Consider the following 19117-nt stretch of genomic DNA (forward strand, 5'->3'; position numbering starts at 1 on the left):
ATGATGATGATGGTGATGATGATGGGGGACTGGTGTGGGCGGCTCAGCATAATGATGATTATGATGATGATGATGATGATGATGATGATGATGATGATGATGGTGGTGATGATGATGATGATGATGATGATGATGATGACGGTGGTGGGGTTGCTGTAATTATTAGCAGTATGATGATGATGATGATGGTGATGATGATGGTGTTGACGGTGGGGGGGTTGCTGTAATTATTAGCAGTATGATGATGATGATGATGGTGATGATGATGGTGTTGACGGTGGGGGGGTTGCTGTAATTATTAGCAGTATGATGATGATGATGATGATGATGATGGTGATGATGGTGTTGACGGTGGTGGGGTTGCTGTAATTATTAGCAGTATGATGTTGATGATGATGATGATGATGATGACGGTGGTGGGGTTGCTGTAATTATTAGCAGTATGATGATGATGATGATGATGATGATGATGGTGTTGACGGTGGTGGGGTTGCTGTAATTATTAGCAGTATGATGATGATGATGATGGTGTTGACGGTGGTGGGGTTGCTGTAATTATTAGCAGTATGATGATGATGATGATGATGATGATGATGATGATGATGACGGTGGTGGGGTTGCTGTAATTATTAGCAGTATGATGATGATGATGATGATGATGATGATGATGATGGTGTTGACGGTGGGGGGGTTGCTGTAATTATTAGCAGTATGATGATGATGATGATGATGATGATGATGATGATGGTGTTGACGGTGGTGGGGTTGCTGTAATTATTAGCAGTATGATGATGATGATGGTGGTGTTGACGGTGGTGGGGTTGCTGTAATTATTAGCAGTATGATGATGATGATGATGATGATGGTGTTGACGGTGGTGGGGTTGCTGTAATTATTAGCAGTATGATGATGATGATGATGATGATGATGATGATGACGGTGGTGGGGTTGCTGTAATTATTAGCAGTATGATGATGATGATGATGATGATGATGATGATGATGATGATGATGATGGTGTTGACGGTGGGGGGGTTGCTGTAATTATTAGCAGTATGATGATGATGATGATGATGATGATGATGATGGTGTTGACGGTGGTGGGGTTGCTGTAATTATTAGCAGTATGATGATGATGATGATGATGTTGATGATGACGGTGGTGGGGTTGCTGTAATTATTAGCAGTATGATGATGATGATGATGGTGATGATGATGGTGTTGACGGTGGGGGGGTTGCTGTAATTATTAGCAGTATGATGATGATGATGATGATGATGATGATGATGATGGTGTTGACGGTGGTGGGGTTGCTGTAATTATTAGCAGTATGATGATGATGATGATGATGATGGTGTTGACGGTGGTGTGGTTGCTGTAATTATTAGCAGTATGATGATGGTGATGATGATGTTGATGATGGTGTTGACGGTGGGGGGGTTGCTGTAATTATTAGCAGTATGATGATGATGATGATGATGATGATGATGATGGTGTTGACGGTGGTGGGGTTGCTGTAATTATTAGCAGTATGATGATGATGATGGTGATGATGATGATGGTGGTGTTGACGGTGGTGTGGTTGCTGTAATTATTAGCAGTATGATGATGATGATGATGATGATGATGATGGTGTTGACGGTGGTGGGGTTGCTGTAATTATTAGCAGTATGATGATGATGATGATGATGATGATGATGATGATGGTGTTGACGGTGGTGGGGTTGCTGTAATTATTAGCAGTATGATGATGATGATGGTGATGATGATGATGATGGTGTTGACGGTGGTGGGGTTGCTGTAATTATTAGCAGTATGATGATGATGATGGTGATGATGATGATGATGGTGTTGACGGTGGTGGGGTTGCTGTAATTATTAGCAGTATGATGATGATGATGGTGATGATGATGATGATGGTGTTGACGGTGGTGGGGTTGCTGTAATTATTAGCAGTATGATGATGATGATGGTGATGATGATGATGATGGTGTTGACGGTGGTGGGGTTGCTGTAATTATTAGCAGTATGATGATGATGATGGTGATGATGATGATGATGGTGTTGACGGTGGGGGGGTTGCTGTAATTATTAGCAGTATGATGATGATGATGGTGATGATGATGATGTTGATGATGGTGTTGACGGTGGTGGGGTTGCTGTAATTATTAGCAGTATGATGATGATGATGGTGATGATGATGATGATGGTGTTGACGGTGGGGGGGTTGCTGTAATTATTAGCAGTATGATGATGATGATGGTGATGATGATGATGATGATGATGGTGTTGACGGTGGTGCGGTTGCTGTAATTATTAGCAGTATGATGATGATGATGATGGTGATGATGATGGTGTTGACGGTGGGGGGGTTGCTGTAATTATTAGCAGTATGATGATGATGATGGTGATGATGATGATGTTGATGATGGTGTTGACGGTGGTGGGGTTGCTGTAATTATTAGCAGTATGATGATGATGATGATGATGATGACGGTGGTGGGGTTGCTGTAATTATTAGCAGTATGATGATGGTGATGATGATGATGATGATGGTGATGATGATGATGATGATGATGAACAGCCTCCTCTCTTTTCATCGCAGGTGTGTTCTCTGATGCCGATCGGCTCGGGGGTCCCGCTCGGGGGGGGGCCCTGGTGTCCCGGGGTCTCCAGCGCTCCCACGCCCGCTGGTCGGATGAAGACACGCTGGCCCTGCTGTCCGTGGTGGCGCGGATGGGCGTGGCCCGCCAGCTGGACAGGAAGTGTCGGAGCAGCGCGGGACTCTGGGAGCGGGTGCGGGTGGCGCTGGCGGAGCGCGCGATCCCGAGAGAGGCAGGGATCATCCGCTCCCGCTGGAACGCACTCAAGCAGATGTACTGGAAGGAGAAGGCCAGGAGGGGGCAGTGTGGAGTGACAGGCAGCAACAAGAACAGCAGCCGCGTCAGGTGGGTAAGACTCTTAAAGGGGAGCGTCGAACGACAAGCAAACACACGGCCGAACTGGACTGGATCAGTGATGTGGTGTAATTATAATTACAAATACAATTACAATTACACAGGGGTGCCGGGATTCAATTACATTTACAATTACAATTACAAAGGGGTATTATGGCTTCTGGTCTACTACCAGAAGCCATAATAGTAGCACAGTATTATTTCAGGTTAGATTTTCGTAATGTCACATTTTTCAAATTTTTGATTGCATTGAATTCTGAATTGCACAGTTACACTGCACCTGAGCCCAGCTCTGAATTGCACAGTTACACTGCACCTGAGCCCAGCTCTGTGACAGTTACACTGCACCTGAGCCCAGCTCTGAATTGCACAGTTACACTGCACCTGAACCCAGCTCTGTCACACAGTTACACTGCACCTGAGCCCAGCTCTGAATTGCACAGTTACACTGCACCTGAACCCAGCTCTCAATTGCACAGTTACACTGCATCTGAGCCCAGCTCTGTCACACAGTTACACTGCACCTGAGCCCAGCTCTGTCACACAGTTACACTGCACCTGAGCCCAGCTCTGTCACACACTCACCGCAGGTTCTTCAAGACGATGGATGTCCTGCTGACCAGGAGCCCTCGGGAGCCGCGGGACGAGGACAGCTCCTCCGGTGAGTCTGCCTCGAGGGGTGAGGGGTGAGGGGAGAGGGGTGAGGGGAGAGGGGAGAGGGGTGAGGGGTGAGGGGTGAGGGTTTTTATTGTTTTAATTTAGTGAGGTTCTCATTAATCACATGGTTTTGACGTGTCGATTTCCATCTCTCTGTCTGTCAGGCTCGGGCTCTCCCTCGCTCCCCGGCCTCGTGCCCCCCTCTTCTCCACACCCCCCGCCCCGCCCCATCCCGGACCCTGGCTCCTCCCCTTCCTCTCTGGACTCCTCTCCATTCACGAGGGACTGGGGGACAGACGCACAGAGAGACACTGAGGGGGACAGGGAGAGGGAGAGCTCGGGCTGGGGACAGTCTGCTCTCCAGCCCCCCCTGCTGGACACAAGGGATCCCACAGCCTCACTGCCCTACAGTGGAAAAACAGAGACGGATTCACATAGCCAGGGGCCTGGTTAGTGTCCATACTACTATTAATAATAATAATAATAATAATAATAATAATAATAATAATAATAATTAAGAACTCACCCAGCCACAGTTACCACTTGTCCAGTTCCCAGTCCGTGTGAGTGATTTCTTTATTGCTTGACCTCGCAGCTCCCCTGCCCGAGGGCTGTACCGCTGGCTTCCAGGAGAGGGCGCTGTCGCTGCTGTCAGACTTCCTGCAGGAGCAGCGCAGCTTCCATGCACAGCTGCTGCAGGAACAGAGAGAGCTGAGAGCCGCACTGGAGCGGACGCTACACACACAGGAGCAGGGCTTCACCCTGCTGAGGCAGCTGCTGGAGAGGCAGGGGGGAGGGGCCACACCGGGGGCCACACCCCCCGCCCACAGAGGAGGAGGAGGAGGAGTCACACAAACTGGAGCACAGACACTGCAGACCACAACCCGAGGCCACACCCACCCCCAGAACTCAGCCTGAAACCACACCCACCCCCAGAACTCAGCCTGAAACCACACCCACCCCCAGAACTCAGCCTGAAACCACACCCACCCCCAGAACTCTGCGGTAATGGAAGTCCACGCCCCCTGGGGCTGAACTCCGCCTCCCCAGCAGGGAGGACGCTGTTGCAGTGAGCCGTGGGCTTCAGTCCTCATCTTGCTGTGGTGTTAGGGGGCTGCTTCAGTCCTCGTCTTGCTGTGGTGTTAGGGGGCTGCTTCAGCCCTCGTCTTGCTGTGGTGTTAGGGGGCTGCGGCTGAGGGTCCCACGGGGTTTGATAGCGCACGCTGACTGGAATTAAATCAAAGCTGACGGCGGGAGCCGTAGCCGTCCCTATTTGTAGTGGCTGCGTTACAGATTCAATACAAACTCATCAAACACTCAGAAATACTGAATGAAGAAGAGAAGCCACTGATAAAGCGAGAGCTCACTGGATTTGAATAGTCAGCTATTATTAAAGTAGTTAGCAATCAGTGAATCCATTACTTCTCCTCTTCACTATATATATATACATACAGGGCTGGGAATCAGACTCCTGTTGCACAGCAGTGTCACCCAGTCCAGGTTTTACTACCAGCTTGATCAGCCCCAGTGTGTCTAGGTAACAAGCTCAGGTGTGTCTTATTATTAAACTCCTAGTGAAACCAGGAATGGATCAAACGGCTATGCAATGATGCAAGAAGCTAATGGGAGTCTTATTTCCATCCCTACAGATATATATATATATATATATATATATATATATATATATAGTTTGAGGTGCACAAAGTGAAATAAAATGATTGTGGTGCTTTTTGAATAAACAGTTCTGTGCTGAGCCCCGATTGCCATTATTTTATATTAAATTGTTAGTTTAGAACATAAGAAAGTTTACAAACGAGAGGAGGCCCCATTCGGCCCATCTTGCTCGTTTGGTTGTTAGTAGCTGATTGATCCCAGAATCTCATCAAGCAGCTTCTTGAAGGATCCCAGGGTGTCAGCTTCAACAGCATTACTGGGGAGTTGGTTCCAGACCCTCACGATTCTCTGTGTAAATAAAGTGCCTCCTATTTTCTGTTCTGAATGCCCCTTTATCTAATCTCCATTTGTGACCCCTGGTCCTTGTTTCTTTTTTCAGGTCTAAAAAGTCCCCTTTAGAGAAAGTTAAATGGACCATTTAGTTTTGTGCAGCTACTTGCCGTAGTGCCAGTAAAAATCGTACTGGTAGTAACATCTGGTTAATAATAATAATAATAATAATAATAATAATAATAATAATAATGACTTGACCGAAAAACTGACTCGCTATAGCCGCTATGGGACTACAATTCCCAGCAGCCTTTGTGGAGTAACAGCGCATCATTGTGCGACGCTCTTTACAGCTAGAGTCGGGAAGAACGGATAAATAAAAGGTAACGCTGTATTAAAAATATTTTTAAAAAACAGTAATACAAAATATATATATATATATAATGATAACACAGCAAGCACAGACCCCGAACTGCGCTGTGCACGAGTGCAAATCACACATTTCCCTAGGAAAACTTTTAAAATAATTTGATCTGGAATGAAAATGTTAAAAACGCCGCGATTTCTGGTAGCGCAAGTTAGACTGTTGTTCTTTCATGAATAAAAAATAAATAAGAAATAAATAAAAAGCCGACGTGTAAGATTTACTATGCAAATAATACAAATGTAATGCATTTACTGCAAACATGTTTGTGATGAGCGGACGAACGCCACTTTAATTAACACCATGAAAATAAAACGGTCTGCACTGTCTGAATATTGCATTATTAACTTGAACTGCCCCGGGCTTTTTATAATTTATGTTTTTTTTGTTTAATTTTCAGGCGATGCGTTTAATAAATAAATAAGCAAACACAAATGAATGTAGATTTACTAGTTAGTTCGCCCCAATCTCACAGAGCCGCAAACACGACGCGTTTCTTACACAGCAAGTCGCTCCAATGCTTCTGCTCGCTAATTTCATCGCTAACGATGCAAGCGCCCTGTATCGATAGGCTAACAGCGGCTACAGCGTCCGTATCTCACATAACGTTAACACAAACCCCTAAACGTTTAATTTTACACACCACCGATTCGCGCTAACCTCGGAGTAACACTGCCGTTCAGTACAGACTCCACAGGGATGGGAATCAGACTCCCGCTGCACAGCGGTGTGATCCAGTCCTGGTTTCACTAGGAGTTTAATAGTCAGACACACCTGAGCTTGTTAGCTAGACACACTGGGGGCTGATCAAGCTGTTAGTAAAACCTGGACTGGATCACACTGCTGTGCAATAGGAGTCTGGTTCCCATCCTTACTCCAAGCTTCTGACACCAGACCGGGGGGGGGGGGGGGGTCTGTTACAGCTGTAACTGCACTATTTGGTAATTCATTGCATTCCTAATGTAATTGCATTTGAATCCTGGCACACCTGCCACTATACCATAGCTTTGCTCAATTACAGTTCAGTTACGCCTTTATTATCTAAGGAGGCTGTGTGATCCAGTGGTTAAAGAAAAGGGCTTGTAACCAGGAGGTCCCCGGTTCAAATCCCACCTCAGCCACTGACTCATTGTGTGACCGTGAGCAAGTCACTTCACCTCCTTGTGCTCCGTCTATCGGGTGAGAGGTAATTGTAAGTGACTGCAGCTGATGCATAGTTCACACACCCTAGTCTCTGTAAGTCGCCTTGGATAAAGGTGTCTGCTAAATAAACAAATAATAATTATTATTTATTTCTTAGCAGACACCCTTATCCAGGGCGACTTACAATTGTTACAAGATATCACATTATTTTTACATACAATTACCCATTTATACAGTTGGGTTTTTACTGGAGCAATCTAGGTAAAGTACCTTGCTCAAGGGTACAGCAGCAGTGTCCCCCCACCTGGGATTGAACCCACGACCCTCCGGTCAAGAGTCCAGAGCCCTGACCGCTACTCCACGCTGCTGCCCTTTATTATTGTTACTCTTGTATTTTCAACCTCTTTTGAAGACCCTGTCATGTTTGAATAATAATAAATAATAATAATAATAATAATAATAATAATAATAATAATAACGGTGACTCTGATTGTGAATGTGGGGGCGCGGCTTCAATGTATCTAACCACCTGCCTCCGACCCTGACAGGCGGACGAGCCCAGCTGTGCTTCGGGGGACCGCGGGGAGTCTTGACTGCGGGGATGGAGCCGGAGCCGGAGCCGGGGAGGGGGGCTCCGCTGGCCCTCGCCCAGCCGGAGAGCTTCGTTCCTGGGGAGGTGAAGCCGGAGGAGGAGGGGGAGGAGGCGGAGGGGCTGGGCGAGGAGTGGGAGTGGGAGACCACTGTCATCAAACAGGAGGAAGAGCCGGAGACGGAGCTCGCTGAGTCCAGGCTCCAGGGGGAGTGCGGCGGAGGAGGGGCGCAGGAGGGTGACCCCTGGGGTACGGAGGGGCAGCAGCTGTTTCCGAACGGAGCTGCGGGGAGCGGCTGTGAGGGGGGGCCCGCGCTCCTCGCAGGGTCCCGGAAGCGCAAAGCAGCGTGGACTGGGAAGCTGCCCCAGGAGGAAGGAGGCAGGGAGGGGAACGGGTACCCCTTGTACCCCAAAATGGGAGGCGAGATCGGAGAGATGGGGGAGATGCAGGAGATGGGAGAGATGCAGGAGATGGGGGAGATGCAGGAGATGGGAGAGATGCGGGAGATGGGAGAGATGCGGGAGATCGGAGAGATGGGGGAGATGCGGATGATGGGGGAGTTGGGGGCCCCCCTCTTCGCGGTGCCAGGCGACGAAAGCTGCTCGCAGTTCCAGCACCCCGCGGCGAGAGAGGAGGTACCCCATGGGAGCAGCTCAGGGTCAGGCGCAGGTGAGTGCAATGTTACTGTCTCGGAGTCATGCAGGGATGCCAGGCCTGGTTTTCACTGTTTAATAATAAGACACACCTGAGCTTGTTAGCTAGACACACTGGGGGGGCTGATCAAGCTGGTAGGAAAACCTGGAATGGATCACACTGCTGTGCGGTAGGAGCCTGATTGCCACCCCTGCTGTGCTTGTCTCCCCTGTACAGAAGGGCCGTGGGAGGGCAGCCTGATCTCCCAGCAGCAGCGGGTGGGGGGGGGGCAGGTCTGGGCCCCCCCTCCCCCCCACCCCTCCACGGGCTCCTCCCCCGCCTGCTCCAGGGCGTCCCGCCACTTCTCGGAGCTGGAGAAGAGGGTGCTGCTGGGGCTGATCGAGCGACACCGCTCGGTGCTGGAGAGCCGCAAGGGCGACGCGGGGACCGTCCTGCGCAAGCAGCGCACCTGGCAGCAGCTGGGAGCCGAGTTCAACGGGCACCCCTGCGTCTTCCACCGCGACGCCAAGCAGCTGCGCAAGTGCTGGGAGAACATCAAGGCCCGCGCCAAGAAGACCGCCCGCTCCTCCACCCAGGGGAGGAGAGCCAAGGCTGGGGCCGGGGGGGCGGAGGAGGGGGGCGGGGCGACGGCAGGAGCCGGGGGGAAGCAGGGGAGCAGGGAGCCGGCACCGAGGGGAAAGGGGGAGCCCGCGGAGGGGAAGGAAGGCAAGGCGGGGTCCGGGGTGGGGGAGGAAAGCTGGGGGGGAAAGGGGAGTAGGGTGTCGGGGAGCGAGCAGGTGCCAGGGGCGCAGACTTGGAGGGTGGAGGGAAGAGGGGGGAGAGGGTTGGGGTTGGGGGAGGAGCGTGATTGGGGCTTGAGGACCCCTGGCTGGAGTGGGGCAGGGGGGCAGAGGAGGGCGAGGATCGGGCTCGGGTTGGGATTGGGGTTAAGGGGAGGGGAACCTCTGGGAGCTGGGCCGGAGTCGACGGACACCCCGAAACCGCAGAGGAGCGTGAACGGGGCCCCCCCACTTTCTCTCGGCAGCGGAGCCTCAACGCAGGAGCCCAGCTCGGCCAGTCAGCAGCGACGCGGCTTCAGGGAAGGTATGAGAGAAAAAAAAAAGTATATGACACACTCTCTCACTCCACTCTCTCACTCCTCTCTCACACTCTCTCTCACTTCTCTCTCTCTCACTCCTCTCACACTCTCACTCCTCTCTCTCTTCTCAATCCTCTATCTCACACTCTCTCACTCTACTTTCTCTCACTCCTCTCTCACACTCTCACTCCTCTCTCGCACTCTCACTCCTCTCTCTTCTCACTCCTCTCTCTCACACTCTGTCTCACACTCTCTCACTCCTCTCTCTCTCTTTCTAGAAGTGGTGGATCTCTGTGTGGAGGAATGGGGTGTCACAGAGCAGAAGAAAAGAACCCCCAGACCCTGCAGCCTCCCCCCCCCCTCCTCCTCCTCCTCCTCCTCTCCCCCGGCACTCCCCACAAGCACGGCCAGACCGGGTGAGACGGGCAACAGCAGAAGAGAAACCGGGACCCCACCCCATCTCTTCACCAGCCCCGCCCCGGGCGCAGGGAGACCGGAGGGGGCCAGGGGCAAGAGGAAAGGCCTGGGCAGGGGCCTGGGCCCCCCCGGCGTGGCCCCCCCTCGCAGGGAGGAGCAGCTCCAGCTCTCCCTGGTCCGGCTGCAGATCCGACAGGCGGTGGAGCTCCACGGGGTGAAGAGGCAGCAGCTCCGGAGAGCGGGGGAGCTGGCGGAGGAGGAGCACCGGGCCAGGATGAGGGTGCTGAGACACAAGGAGCAGTACTGGGAGAGGAAGCTGCAGCCGCTGCTCTCCCTGCCCCCTCCCCCTCCCCCTCCACCCGCCTACCCCGCTCTCTCCTCACAGCCCCTCCTCTCCCCTCCGCCCCTCCTCCCCCCTCCCTCCTTCCCTTACTCCTCCCTCTCCGTCTCCACACAGCCCGGAGCTGGGAGGCTAGGCAGACTCTAGGGGCGATTTAGCAATTCCAATTCCTTTGTAAAAATCTATTCCTCAGTTCCGCAACAGAACCGACTGTAATTTCGGTTGTTCCAGATCGAGGTCCCTCTTGTGGGGGGGGGGAGGAGGAGGAGGGGGGGGGGGGGGTCTTCGCTGGCGTCGATCGGGGCTGATTTACCGCTCCGGATGAGACAGTCGCTCGGGGGGGTTGTGAGGATCGCTCTTCTCCTCCGCGGAGTCTTTAAGAAAAGCAGCGATCGATCAGTCCTCACGAACCCCAGCGGCTGCTTCTTAATTCGCTCCGAGCGGTAAATCAGCCCCGATGGACAGCAGCGACCCCCCCCCCCCCCCCCCCCCCCGAGTCCTGCGGAGAGCGCCGTCCCGTGAGAGAACGATCTCTTTGTAATTTCACCGCCTGTCAGAACCTGTGCTGTGTAGTATAGCTTGCAGCTTCACCTTGTATTAATTTAACTGTTTGTACAATAAATGTGTTTCGATTTCTATTCCAGCGTGTTTAAAAACTGTGCTGTGTCTTTTTCTTGGTATTAATAATAATAATTATAATAATAATAATAATAATAATAATAATAATAATAATAATAATAATAATGATATATATATATAATAATGATGATTTCTCATACAATTCAATACAGATGTGTTTTTACATAGCGCCCTCCCTTCGCGCCATGGCATCGCAGAGCGCAGTTACAGGTACTTTACCTAGATTGCTTCAGTAAAAACCCAACTGTATAAATGGGTAATTGTATGTAAAAAATAATGTGATATCTGTATAATGTGAAATAAGGTGATATCTTCTAACAATTGTAAGTTGCCCTGGATAAGGACGTCTGCTAAGAAGTAAATAATAATTATAGTATGTTTTCAGTTTTAGACTTCTAAAATAATCCAATGTTTCAACCAGTCCAGTGACGTTATTATTATTATTATTTATTTCTTAGCAGACACCCTTATCCAGGGCGACTTACAATTGTTACAAGATATCACATTATACATTATTTCACATTATACAGATATCACATTATTTTTACATACAATTACCCATTTATGCAGTTGGGTTTTTACTGGAGCAATCTAGGTAAAGTACCTTGCTCAAGGGTACAGCAGCAGTGTCCCCCCCACCTGGGATTGAACCCACGACCCTCCGGTCAAGAGTCCAGAGCCCTAACCACTACTCCACACTGCTGCCCCAACGGGCAAGGAGCGCAACAGCAAAAGAAAACAAAAACAAAAAAAAGACGATTTTTGTTTGGAGCAACTGAATATTCTGCATTTTCTCAATCTCACGAAGCACGAACCGGAATCGAGGATATACTGCTTCTCAAAGTCTCTCTGCGGTACTTGACTGCCCTCCGCTGGTCGCTGATGGAAGCGCCGGGCTGTGGGAGTGGGCGTGGTTCGGATTGCTGACGCTGTCAGAGTAGGCGTGACCATGGGGGGGTTTTGTTTAGGTTTTGGGAGGCGGAAGCCGGACTGTATCATTTAAGACTGTTCTCCAGGGTGCTGAAAAAGCGATTCTGCTTCCGGTCACACACGTTAACATTACACCAATTTTATATTTAACACGTTCATAGAATGCAATATGATGTCATAATAAATCATTCATGTTATGTAGTTATTAATGTCCACTGTAAATTCAGAGAAGGAGGGAGTATTGTATTGTCTGGGTTGTTTTGTGATAATGTTCATTGTTGAATTGCTTTGGCAAAACTCAGTTCCATTTTGTCATGCCAATAAAGCATTTTTTGAATTTTGAATTTGAATTTTTTGAAAGTACATCTGGTTATGAACGCAACTTTAAAACCGCGGCTCAGCACAGAACAGCGCAGAACTGTTTATTCAAGTAAAAAATAAACAAAAACACAACTTCTTAGACGTAGATTCCATTACATCAGGACTTAACTTTTAAAATAACACATCATTTTTTTATTTATTTATTTATTTTTTGGCTGTGTGGTCCAGTGGTTAAAGAAAAGGGTTTGTAACCAGGAGGTCCCCGGTTCAAATCCCACCTCAGCCACTGATTCACTGTGTGACCCTGAGCAAGTCACTTCACCTCCTTGTGCTCCGTCTTTCGGGTGAGACGTAATTGTAAGTGACTCTGCAGCTGCTGCATAGTTCACACATCCTAGTCTCTGTAAGTCGCCTTGGATAAAGGCGTCTGCTAAATATAATAATAATAATAATAATAATAATAAAAGTAATCTGGCCTCGAATGAGTTAATTAGCGGAGCGCAACGCCTTCACAATAGAATAACCGAACTTAAGCCAATATTATTATTATTATTATTATTATTATTTATTTCTTAGCAGACGCCCTTATCCAGGGCGACTTACAATCGTAAGCAAATACATTTCAAGTATCACAGTGCAAGTAATAATACAATTAAGAGCAAGATAAATACAATGACTTTGGTTCAAGCAAGTACGAGTGCGACAAAATACAATTCAATTCAATAATACAATCACAGCTGCGATTAATTAAAACATTGAAGAGAGAGAGGGAGGGCGGCGGCACGCAACGGGTTAATACGCGACCGAGCGGACCCGCATCACGTGATGGGGGTGCGTGCGTGCGTGCGTGCGTGCGTGTGGTGTCGTCAGCGCGTCTGTTGCCATCATTCACAGAGACGCCGAACGAGAAGGTAAGAGGCGACGGTTGAGTTTTTTAAAATTTTATATCGTTTTTTTATACAAAAAACAACGGATTAACCCGTGAAACGGAATTTACAGAAAGTGTACGTTGGAAGTGGAGTCCGGGGTCGCTGAAGGAGGGGGGCAGGTTTGCTGTTTTAGCGCAGGGGGGGGGTTTGAGGTGAAGTTAATATTGTTGTTTTAGTTTCGATGAGGCGGATTCGCCCGGGCGGTGAGGCCGCTGCGCTCGCCGGACTGTCCGGACTGCAGCCCGGTCAGAGAAGCGGGTCTGTCCAGAGAGAGGGGGGGGGGGATTTAAAAAAATAAAATAAAATAAATAAATAAAAAAGAAACCGAGGTGAATGTTTCAAGCCACGCCGTGTTTGTGGCGCCCTCTAGGCCGCGGCCCGCTCGGGTTGAGGCCTGGTCATTTCTGAAAGGTTTTAGTTTCACTCGCTCGATGCTCTAAAAACTCTCGTTTTTTTAAATATATATTTGTTAATATATATATATATAATATTTACGTGAGCTAGTGTGGCATCTCCATTATTTCCCCGCATCTCTCTGTGTGTGCGTGTGTGTTTTGTTTTAATGGCCGCCTGTTTTCTGTGTGCAATGCAAACACTGTGGAGGTTTAGCCCTCACCTGTCCCAGTTTGTGGCTCTGGTTTTATTTCAGTTTTAAAGTTTTCTGAAGGGTTTGTGAAGGACACGGACGCGCACCTCCTCCTGGGCGGCCGGGAGGGTGTCGGTAAGCCGCGGGCTCGGTGGTTTCTTTCTGACGCATCGGGCTCGGTTTTGCTGCGCGGCTGTACCGAGTAGGACGTGGTTTGAAAATATCAATCCCGTTTGTCAACCGAAGCGCATTAAAACATGTTTAACCTTTTTGTAACACACTTGAACTCCAGGTAAACGAATGCAATTCCTCTATGTGTGATATTATTATTATTATTATTATTATTATTATTATTATTATTATTATTATTTAATAAGGTGTATCGAACTGATTAATGTTGCTCGGATATTTAATGCTGCAGGCAGTGGGCGTTATTTTTTTATTTTTTAATGAGAGCGATGGTTGATCTGTATTCAAAAAGAAAAAAAAGACGTCGTACTGTTTGTATCGCACAGTTTTGTGAAGTTTGAAATTATTGAAATTAAAGTCTGGACTTTGTCTTAGTGTGCGGTCATGTTTTTGTTTTGTGAACTTGTCCGTTTATTATTATTGTTGTTGTTGTTGTTGTTATTATTGTTATTATTATTTATTATTATTATTATTATTATTATTATTATTAATCTATTTCTAACTGCGCACCTCTTCAAGTGTTGAGCGCTACATCATTTTATTTATTTATTTATTTATTACCAGGAAGGAGAGTGCGGATTGCAGGTGGTTTGATGCGTGTTTTATCAATATTACATTTAATTAAAAGTGCAAAATAAATGTAAAATTAAATTCGTGTTAATTCGCCGTTAACACCGCGATTAAGACAGTGTTTTTGTGTTCCAGTGCGAGTAAAGTTTATTAAACGCACACACTCTATATAGTGTGTGTATGTGTGTGTGTGTGTGTGTGTGTGTGTATATAATATATATATATTTTTAAAAAAAATTAAATTTATATAAAGATCCTCAAGTATACAAATTAAAAATAAACCTGTGAATCGTATATTATTATTATTATTTATTTCTTAGCAGACACCCTTATCCAGATATCACATTATACATTATTTCACATTATACAGATATCACATTATTTTTACATGCAATTACCCATTTATACAGTTGGGTTTTTACTGGAGCAATCTAGGTAAAGTACCTTGCTCAAGGGTACAGCAGCAGTGTCCCCCACTGGGGATGGAACCCACAACCCTCCGGTCAAGAGTCCAGAGCCCTGACCGCTACTCCACACTGCTACACACTGGTGTATAAACGGCAAGGACGAGCCCCTGTCTTTTATATCTTTTAAACATGTGAAAACTGACAAGTGTCCAGGAGAAATATTTGTATTTAAATCTTTAATAATTCATTCAGGATTTTTCTATTTTTTAAGCATGTGCATGTCAGTTTACCACAGTAAGACTCCCATTGCAAAGCAGTGTGATCCGTTCCAGGGTTTCAGTTTAATCTGACACCCCTGAGTGTGTTGCCTGTACACCCTGGGGGCTCGCATCAAGCACGTAGTAAAACCTGGACTGGGTGAAACGGCTGTGCAGTAGGAGTCTGATTCCCGTCCCTGCCTCTTGCTCTCTGTCTGTCACACTCCTTACCTCGATCTACCCAGGACTGTGTATCGCACGCCCCCAGCCTCCTGCAGGAGCTTGAGATTGCATGCGTCTGTGATCCGATCTCTGGGTTTACTGTGTTAACATTCGCTAGCTGTCCTGTAGAGCAAGGAGTCTGACTCTGTGAAAGAGCAGGTTAGTTAGTTATTTAGGGTTACATCAGTGATGTGGAGCGACTGTGTTTTTTGCATCTCTCTCTCTCTCGAGGATGGAGTCTGACTCTGAAAGAGCAGGTTAGTTAGTTATTTAGGGTTACATCAGTGATGTGGAGTGACTGTGTGTTTTTTGCATCTCTCTCTCTCTCTCGAGGATGGAGTCTGACTCTGTGAAAGAGCAGGTTAGTTAGTTATTTAGGGTTACATCAGTGATGTGGAGTTACTGTATTTATTTTTTGCATCTCTCTCTCCCCTGTAGAGGATGGAGTCTGACTCTGTGAAAGAGCAGGTTAGTTAGTTATTTAGGGTTACATCAGTGATGTGGAGTGACTGTGTTTTTTGCATCTCTCTCTCTCTCTTTCCCCTGTAGAGGATGGAGTCTGACTCTGTGAAAGAGCAGGTTAGTTAGTTATTTAGGGTTACATCAGTGATGTGGAGCGACTGTGTTTTTTGCATCTCTCTCTCTCTCGAGGATGGAGTCTGACTCTGAAAGAGCAGGTTAGTTAGTTATTTAGGGTTACATCAGTGATGTGGAGTGACTGTGTGTTTTTTGCATCTCTCTCTCTCTCTCGAGGATGGAGTCTGACTCTGTGAAAGAGCAGGTTAGTTAGTTATTTAGGGTTACATCAGTGATGTGGAGTTACTGTATTTATTTTTTGCATCTCTCTCTCCCCTGTAGAGGATGGAGTCTGACTCTGTGAAAGAGCAGGTTAGTTAGTTATTTAGGGTTACATCAGTGATGTGGAGTGACTGTGTTTTTTGCATCTCTCTCTCTCTCTTTCCCCTGTAGAGGATGGAGTCTGACTCTGTGAAAGAGCAGGTTAGTTAGTTATTTAGGGTTAGATCAGTGATGTGGAGTGACTGTATTTATTTTTTGCATCTCTCTCTCTCTCCCCTGTAGAGGATGGAGTCTGATTCTGTGAAGGAGGTGTGTGTGAGTTTGAAGCCGGAGAAGGAGGAGCTGCTGCTGCTGCCTGACGGGGTGGACAGGGTGATTGTGATGGAGAGCCCCGCGCCGGTCAGCGAGGTCAGAGAGGTGGCGCAGCCGTCCGCCATCTCGCGGCCCTGTGAGTACCGGGGGTGGGGGGTGAGCATCACCGGACACCATGCGCTGGTCCTGATTGGCCGCGGGGTGCAGCCTCGGGTGTGTCTCGTGTAAACCTGTTTCATGCACAAAATATCAAATATAGCTGGGGGGGGGGAGATACAAATCAAACATTCGTAGATTTGGAAATATTAATAAAAGGGATTATTTAATAATAAAAATAATAATAAAAATAGTGAAACATGCCCTTATATGTTTCTCTCTCTCCCCTCTTTGTCCCTCTCCTTCCCTCCCTCCCTTTCCCTTCTCCCTCCCTCCCTTTCCCTTCTCCCTCCCTCCCTTTCCCTTCTCCCTCCCTCCCTTTCCCTTCTCCCTCCCTCCCTTTCCCTTCTCCCTCTCTCTCCTTCCCCGTCTCTCATTCCTTCCCCCGTCTCATTCTCTCCACCCCCTCCCTCTCTCCCCTCCCCCTCCCTCTCTCCTCTCTCCCTCTCTCCCTCCCTCCCTCCCTCTCCCTCCCTCTCCCTCCCTCTCCCTCCCTCTCCCTCCCTCTCCCTCCCTCCCTCCCTCTCCCTCCCTCCCTCTCTCTCCCTCCCTCCCAGACCTCCATGAGAACCTGCAGTGCTACCAGTGCTTCATCACCTTCTGCAACTCGAAGGCGAAGGAGCGGCACATGAAGAAGAGCCACCGCGAGGAGTACAAGCAGCAGCTGCAGAGCGGCGACACGCTGTTCACCTGCTACGTGTGCGAGCGGACCTTCCCCTCCTCCCAGGAGCTCACCCAGCACCAGGGCAGCCACACCAAGGAGGACAAGCCTTTCAAGTGCGCCTCCTGTGAGCAGAGCTTCCGCACCTTCTCCGAGGTCACGGCCCACCGCCGCTCCGTCTGCCGCGAGAAGCCCTGCGTCTGCCCCGACTGCGGCCACAGCTGCAGGACCCCGGCGCTGCTCCGGGCGCACCGGCAGAGCCACCGAGGAGGGGAGGGAGAGGCGGAGAAGACCCACAGGTGCGGGAAGTGCGGGGCCCTGTTCGAAAGCGAGGTGGACTTGATCGTGCACCAGGAGAAGCACGCCGGGCAGAGCCGGTGTAACGGAAACAGCGCTGCGGGCAACGCCAACGCCGGCCCCAGGAAAAAGAGAGGCAGGCCGCCCAAGGCGAGCAGGGAGAGCGATGAGGAGGAAGAAGAAGAGGAGGAGGAGGAGGAGGGGAAAAACAAGGGAGGAGGGAGCAAAACTCCCAAACGTGCCAAGAAGCAGCCGGCCCCCATCCCTGCCCCTGAAGGAGAGCAGAATGACAGTGAAGGAGGAGGAGGAGATGATGATCATGCTGATGATAATTCCGAAGACGCCTCCGAGCCCAAGAGCGGTCGGAGGGGCCGGCCGGCCAAGGGCAAGGAGAGGAAGAATCCGGCTCCGGCCCCTTCTGCATGCCCGGAGTGCGGGAAGAGCTTCGCCACGGCGGCCCTGCTGAAGACGCACCAGCGGCTGCACCGGGAGAGGAAGGCTCACCCCTGCGCGGACTGCGACGAGAGCTTCGGCAAGCCCGAGCAGCTCAGCGCCCACCAGCAGAGGGCGCACTCCGGGGAGAGGCACACCTGCGCAGAGTGCGGCAAGAGCTTCAGCAGGGAAGGGAACCTGAAGGCTCACCAGAGGACCCACAGCGCCACCGCGGCGGCGGCAGACAGCGCCCCCGCCAGATAATCAGGACGGGGGGTGGAATTGCAACAAAAAAAATGGGGGGGGGGGGGGGGGGGGGGGTCGGTTCCTTTTTTTTTCGATTCCAATTCCTTTTTTAAAATCCCTGTTTTTTTGTTTTTTTTTTAAGAAATTGGAAGTTTATGTTTTAGAGACATGCTGATTGTTGTGTGATTTTTGGTTTGGTTTTAATCGACTGACAAACGTCGACTTCAATTGAAGGGAATGTGTTGCCGCTGTTGTGAGGAGCTCTATTTTAACAGAATGATGCAGAATTGTGATTGAAGGGGAGTGGAAATGGAATTGAAAAACTAGACGTGACCCCCAGGTAGTATGCTTGGGGGGGGGGGGGGGGGGGGGGTTAAAAAATCATTTTAAAGATTTTATTTTGTTATTATTATTGTTTTTTTTTTTTATGAAACAAAGGCTTGCACTTCGAAGCAAAGTCATTTGTTTGACATCACAATGGCAGGTTCTGTAAGTCAAACCAGTTCTTGACTGCTAGGGGGCGCTGCAGCTGCCAGAGGCACAAGCTGTACAGTTTTAACAGTCACTGCAAGGCTTGTTGTGGTTTCACCCCTGCCCCCTCCCCTCCCTTCCCTCTGCGATCAGCACTGATCTCAAACAACTCCACGCAGGCGTCTCGGACTCCAGTCCTCGGGCGGGCGGGCGCAGAGTCTTCTGATTTTCCGTTCCAACTTCATCTCTCGATCATTGAGTAATTGATTTGTTGTTCAGTTAGACATTTCATATTTTTACAGTTGATAGTTTATGTGATTCTAGGTGTGCGAGAGAAGTGGCCTGGGAGAGAAGTGTTGAATTTGTCCAATAAATTAATCAAGCAGTTAGACCAGCAAAGTCACTAAGAGCTCGGGAGGGTGGGGAACGAAAAGCCAGAAGACACTGCGGCCCCCTCCAGGAACACCCTGACCTAATGTTGCCTTGGGCAG

At 48.9% G+C, this 19117-nt stretch overlaps 3 protein-coding genes across 5 annotated transcripts in view; all 3 read left to right on the forward strand.

The window, feature by feature from the left end:
- LOC117434080 (uncharacterized) overlaps positions 1-5277 on the forward strand; it is a 9771-nt gene extending 4494 nt beyond the window's left edge. Inside the window, exons 6-9 of the mRNA XM_059019741.1 lie at positions 2605-2947; positions 3547-3617; positions 3778-4062; positions 4209-5277. Of these exons, the coding sequence (XP_058875724.1) occupies positions 2605-2947; positions 3547-3617; positions 3778-4062; positions 4209-4531 (1022 nt within the window). The 3' untranslated portion in view covers positions 4532-5277. The remainder of the gene's footprint in view (positions 1-2604; positions 2948-3546; positions 3618-3777; positions 4063-4208) is intronic.
- A 579-nt stretch (positions 5278-5856) lies between these two features.
- LOC117433833 (uncharacterized) lies at positions 5857-10865 on the forward strand. The gene is made up of 4 exons (XM_034909538.2): positions 5857-5940; positions 7673-8383; positions 8585-9451; positions 9725-10865. The coding sequence occupies exons 2-4, from the start codon at positions 7726-7728 to the stop codon at positions 10348-10350; spliced, it is 2151 nt and encodes a 716-aa protein (XP_034765429.2). The 5' UTR covers positions 5857-5940; positions 7673-7725; the 3' UTR covers positions 10351-10865.
- Positions 10866-13016: 2151 nt separating this feature from the next.
- On the forward strand, positions 13017-18520 carry LOC117434046 (zinc finger protein 691-like). Of its 3 annotated transcripts, none has more exons than XM_059019759.1 (3): positions 13017-13097; positions 16334-16499; positions 17077-18520. In XM_059019759.1, exons 2-3 carry the CDS (start codon positions 16337-16339, stop codon positions 18171-18173), a joined length of 1260 nt encoding a protein of 419 aa, XP_058875742.1. In that variant the 5' UTR covers positions 13017-13097; positions 16334-16336; the 3' UTR covers positions 18174-18520. The 3 variants fall into 3 exon arrangements, with proteins under 3 accessions (XP_058875742.1, XP_058875743.1, XP_058875740.1); XM_059019760.1 differs by lacking the exon at positions 13017-13097 and adding an exon at positions 13192-13280; XM_059019757.1 differs by lacking the exon at positions 13017-13097 and adding an exon at positions 16211-16252.
- Positions 18521-19117: the final 597 nt, after the last annotated feature.

This window comes from Acipenser ruthenus, unplaced genomic scaffold, assembly GCF_902713425.1.
Source record: "Acipenser ruthenus unplaced genomic scaffold, fAciRut3.2 maternal haplotype, whole genome shotgun sequence".
NCBI classification, from domain to species: Eukaryota; Metazoa; Chordata; class Actinopteri; order Acipenseriformes; family Acipenseridae; genus Acipenser; species Acipenser ruthenus.

What these genes read in the sequence shown, in the direction of transcription:
- LOC117433833 (XM_034909538.2), top strand. Translation starts at nt 7,726, where the DNA reads ATGGAGCCGGAGCCGGAGCCGGGGAGGGGGGCTCCGCTGGCCCTCGCC. An exon ending in CAGCTCAGGGTCAGGCGCAG is followed by an intron (nt 8,384 to 8,584) that starts GTGAGTGCAATG and finishes TCCCCTGTACAG; the next exon opens with AAGGGCCGTGGGAGGGCAGC. An exon ending in GCGACGCGGCTTCAGGGAAG is followed by an intron (nt 9,452 to 9,724) that starts GTATGAGAGAAA and finishes CTCTCTTTCTAG; the next exon opens with AAGTGGTGGATCTCTGTGTG.
- LOC117434046 (XM_059019757.1), top strand. Translation starts at nt 16,226, where the DNA reads ATGGAGTCTGACTCTGTGAAAGAGCAG. An exon ending in CTGACTCTGTGAAAGAGCAG is followed by an intron (nt 16,253 to 16,333) that starts GTTAGTTAGTTA and finishes TCTCCCCTGTAG; the next exon opens with AGGATGGAGTCTGATTCTGT. An exon ending in GTCCGCCATCTCGCGGCCCT is followed by an intron (nt 16,500 to 17,076) that starts GTGAGTACCGGG and finishes CCTCCCTCCCAG; the next exon opens with ACCTCCATGAGAACCTGCAG.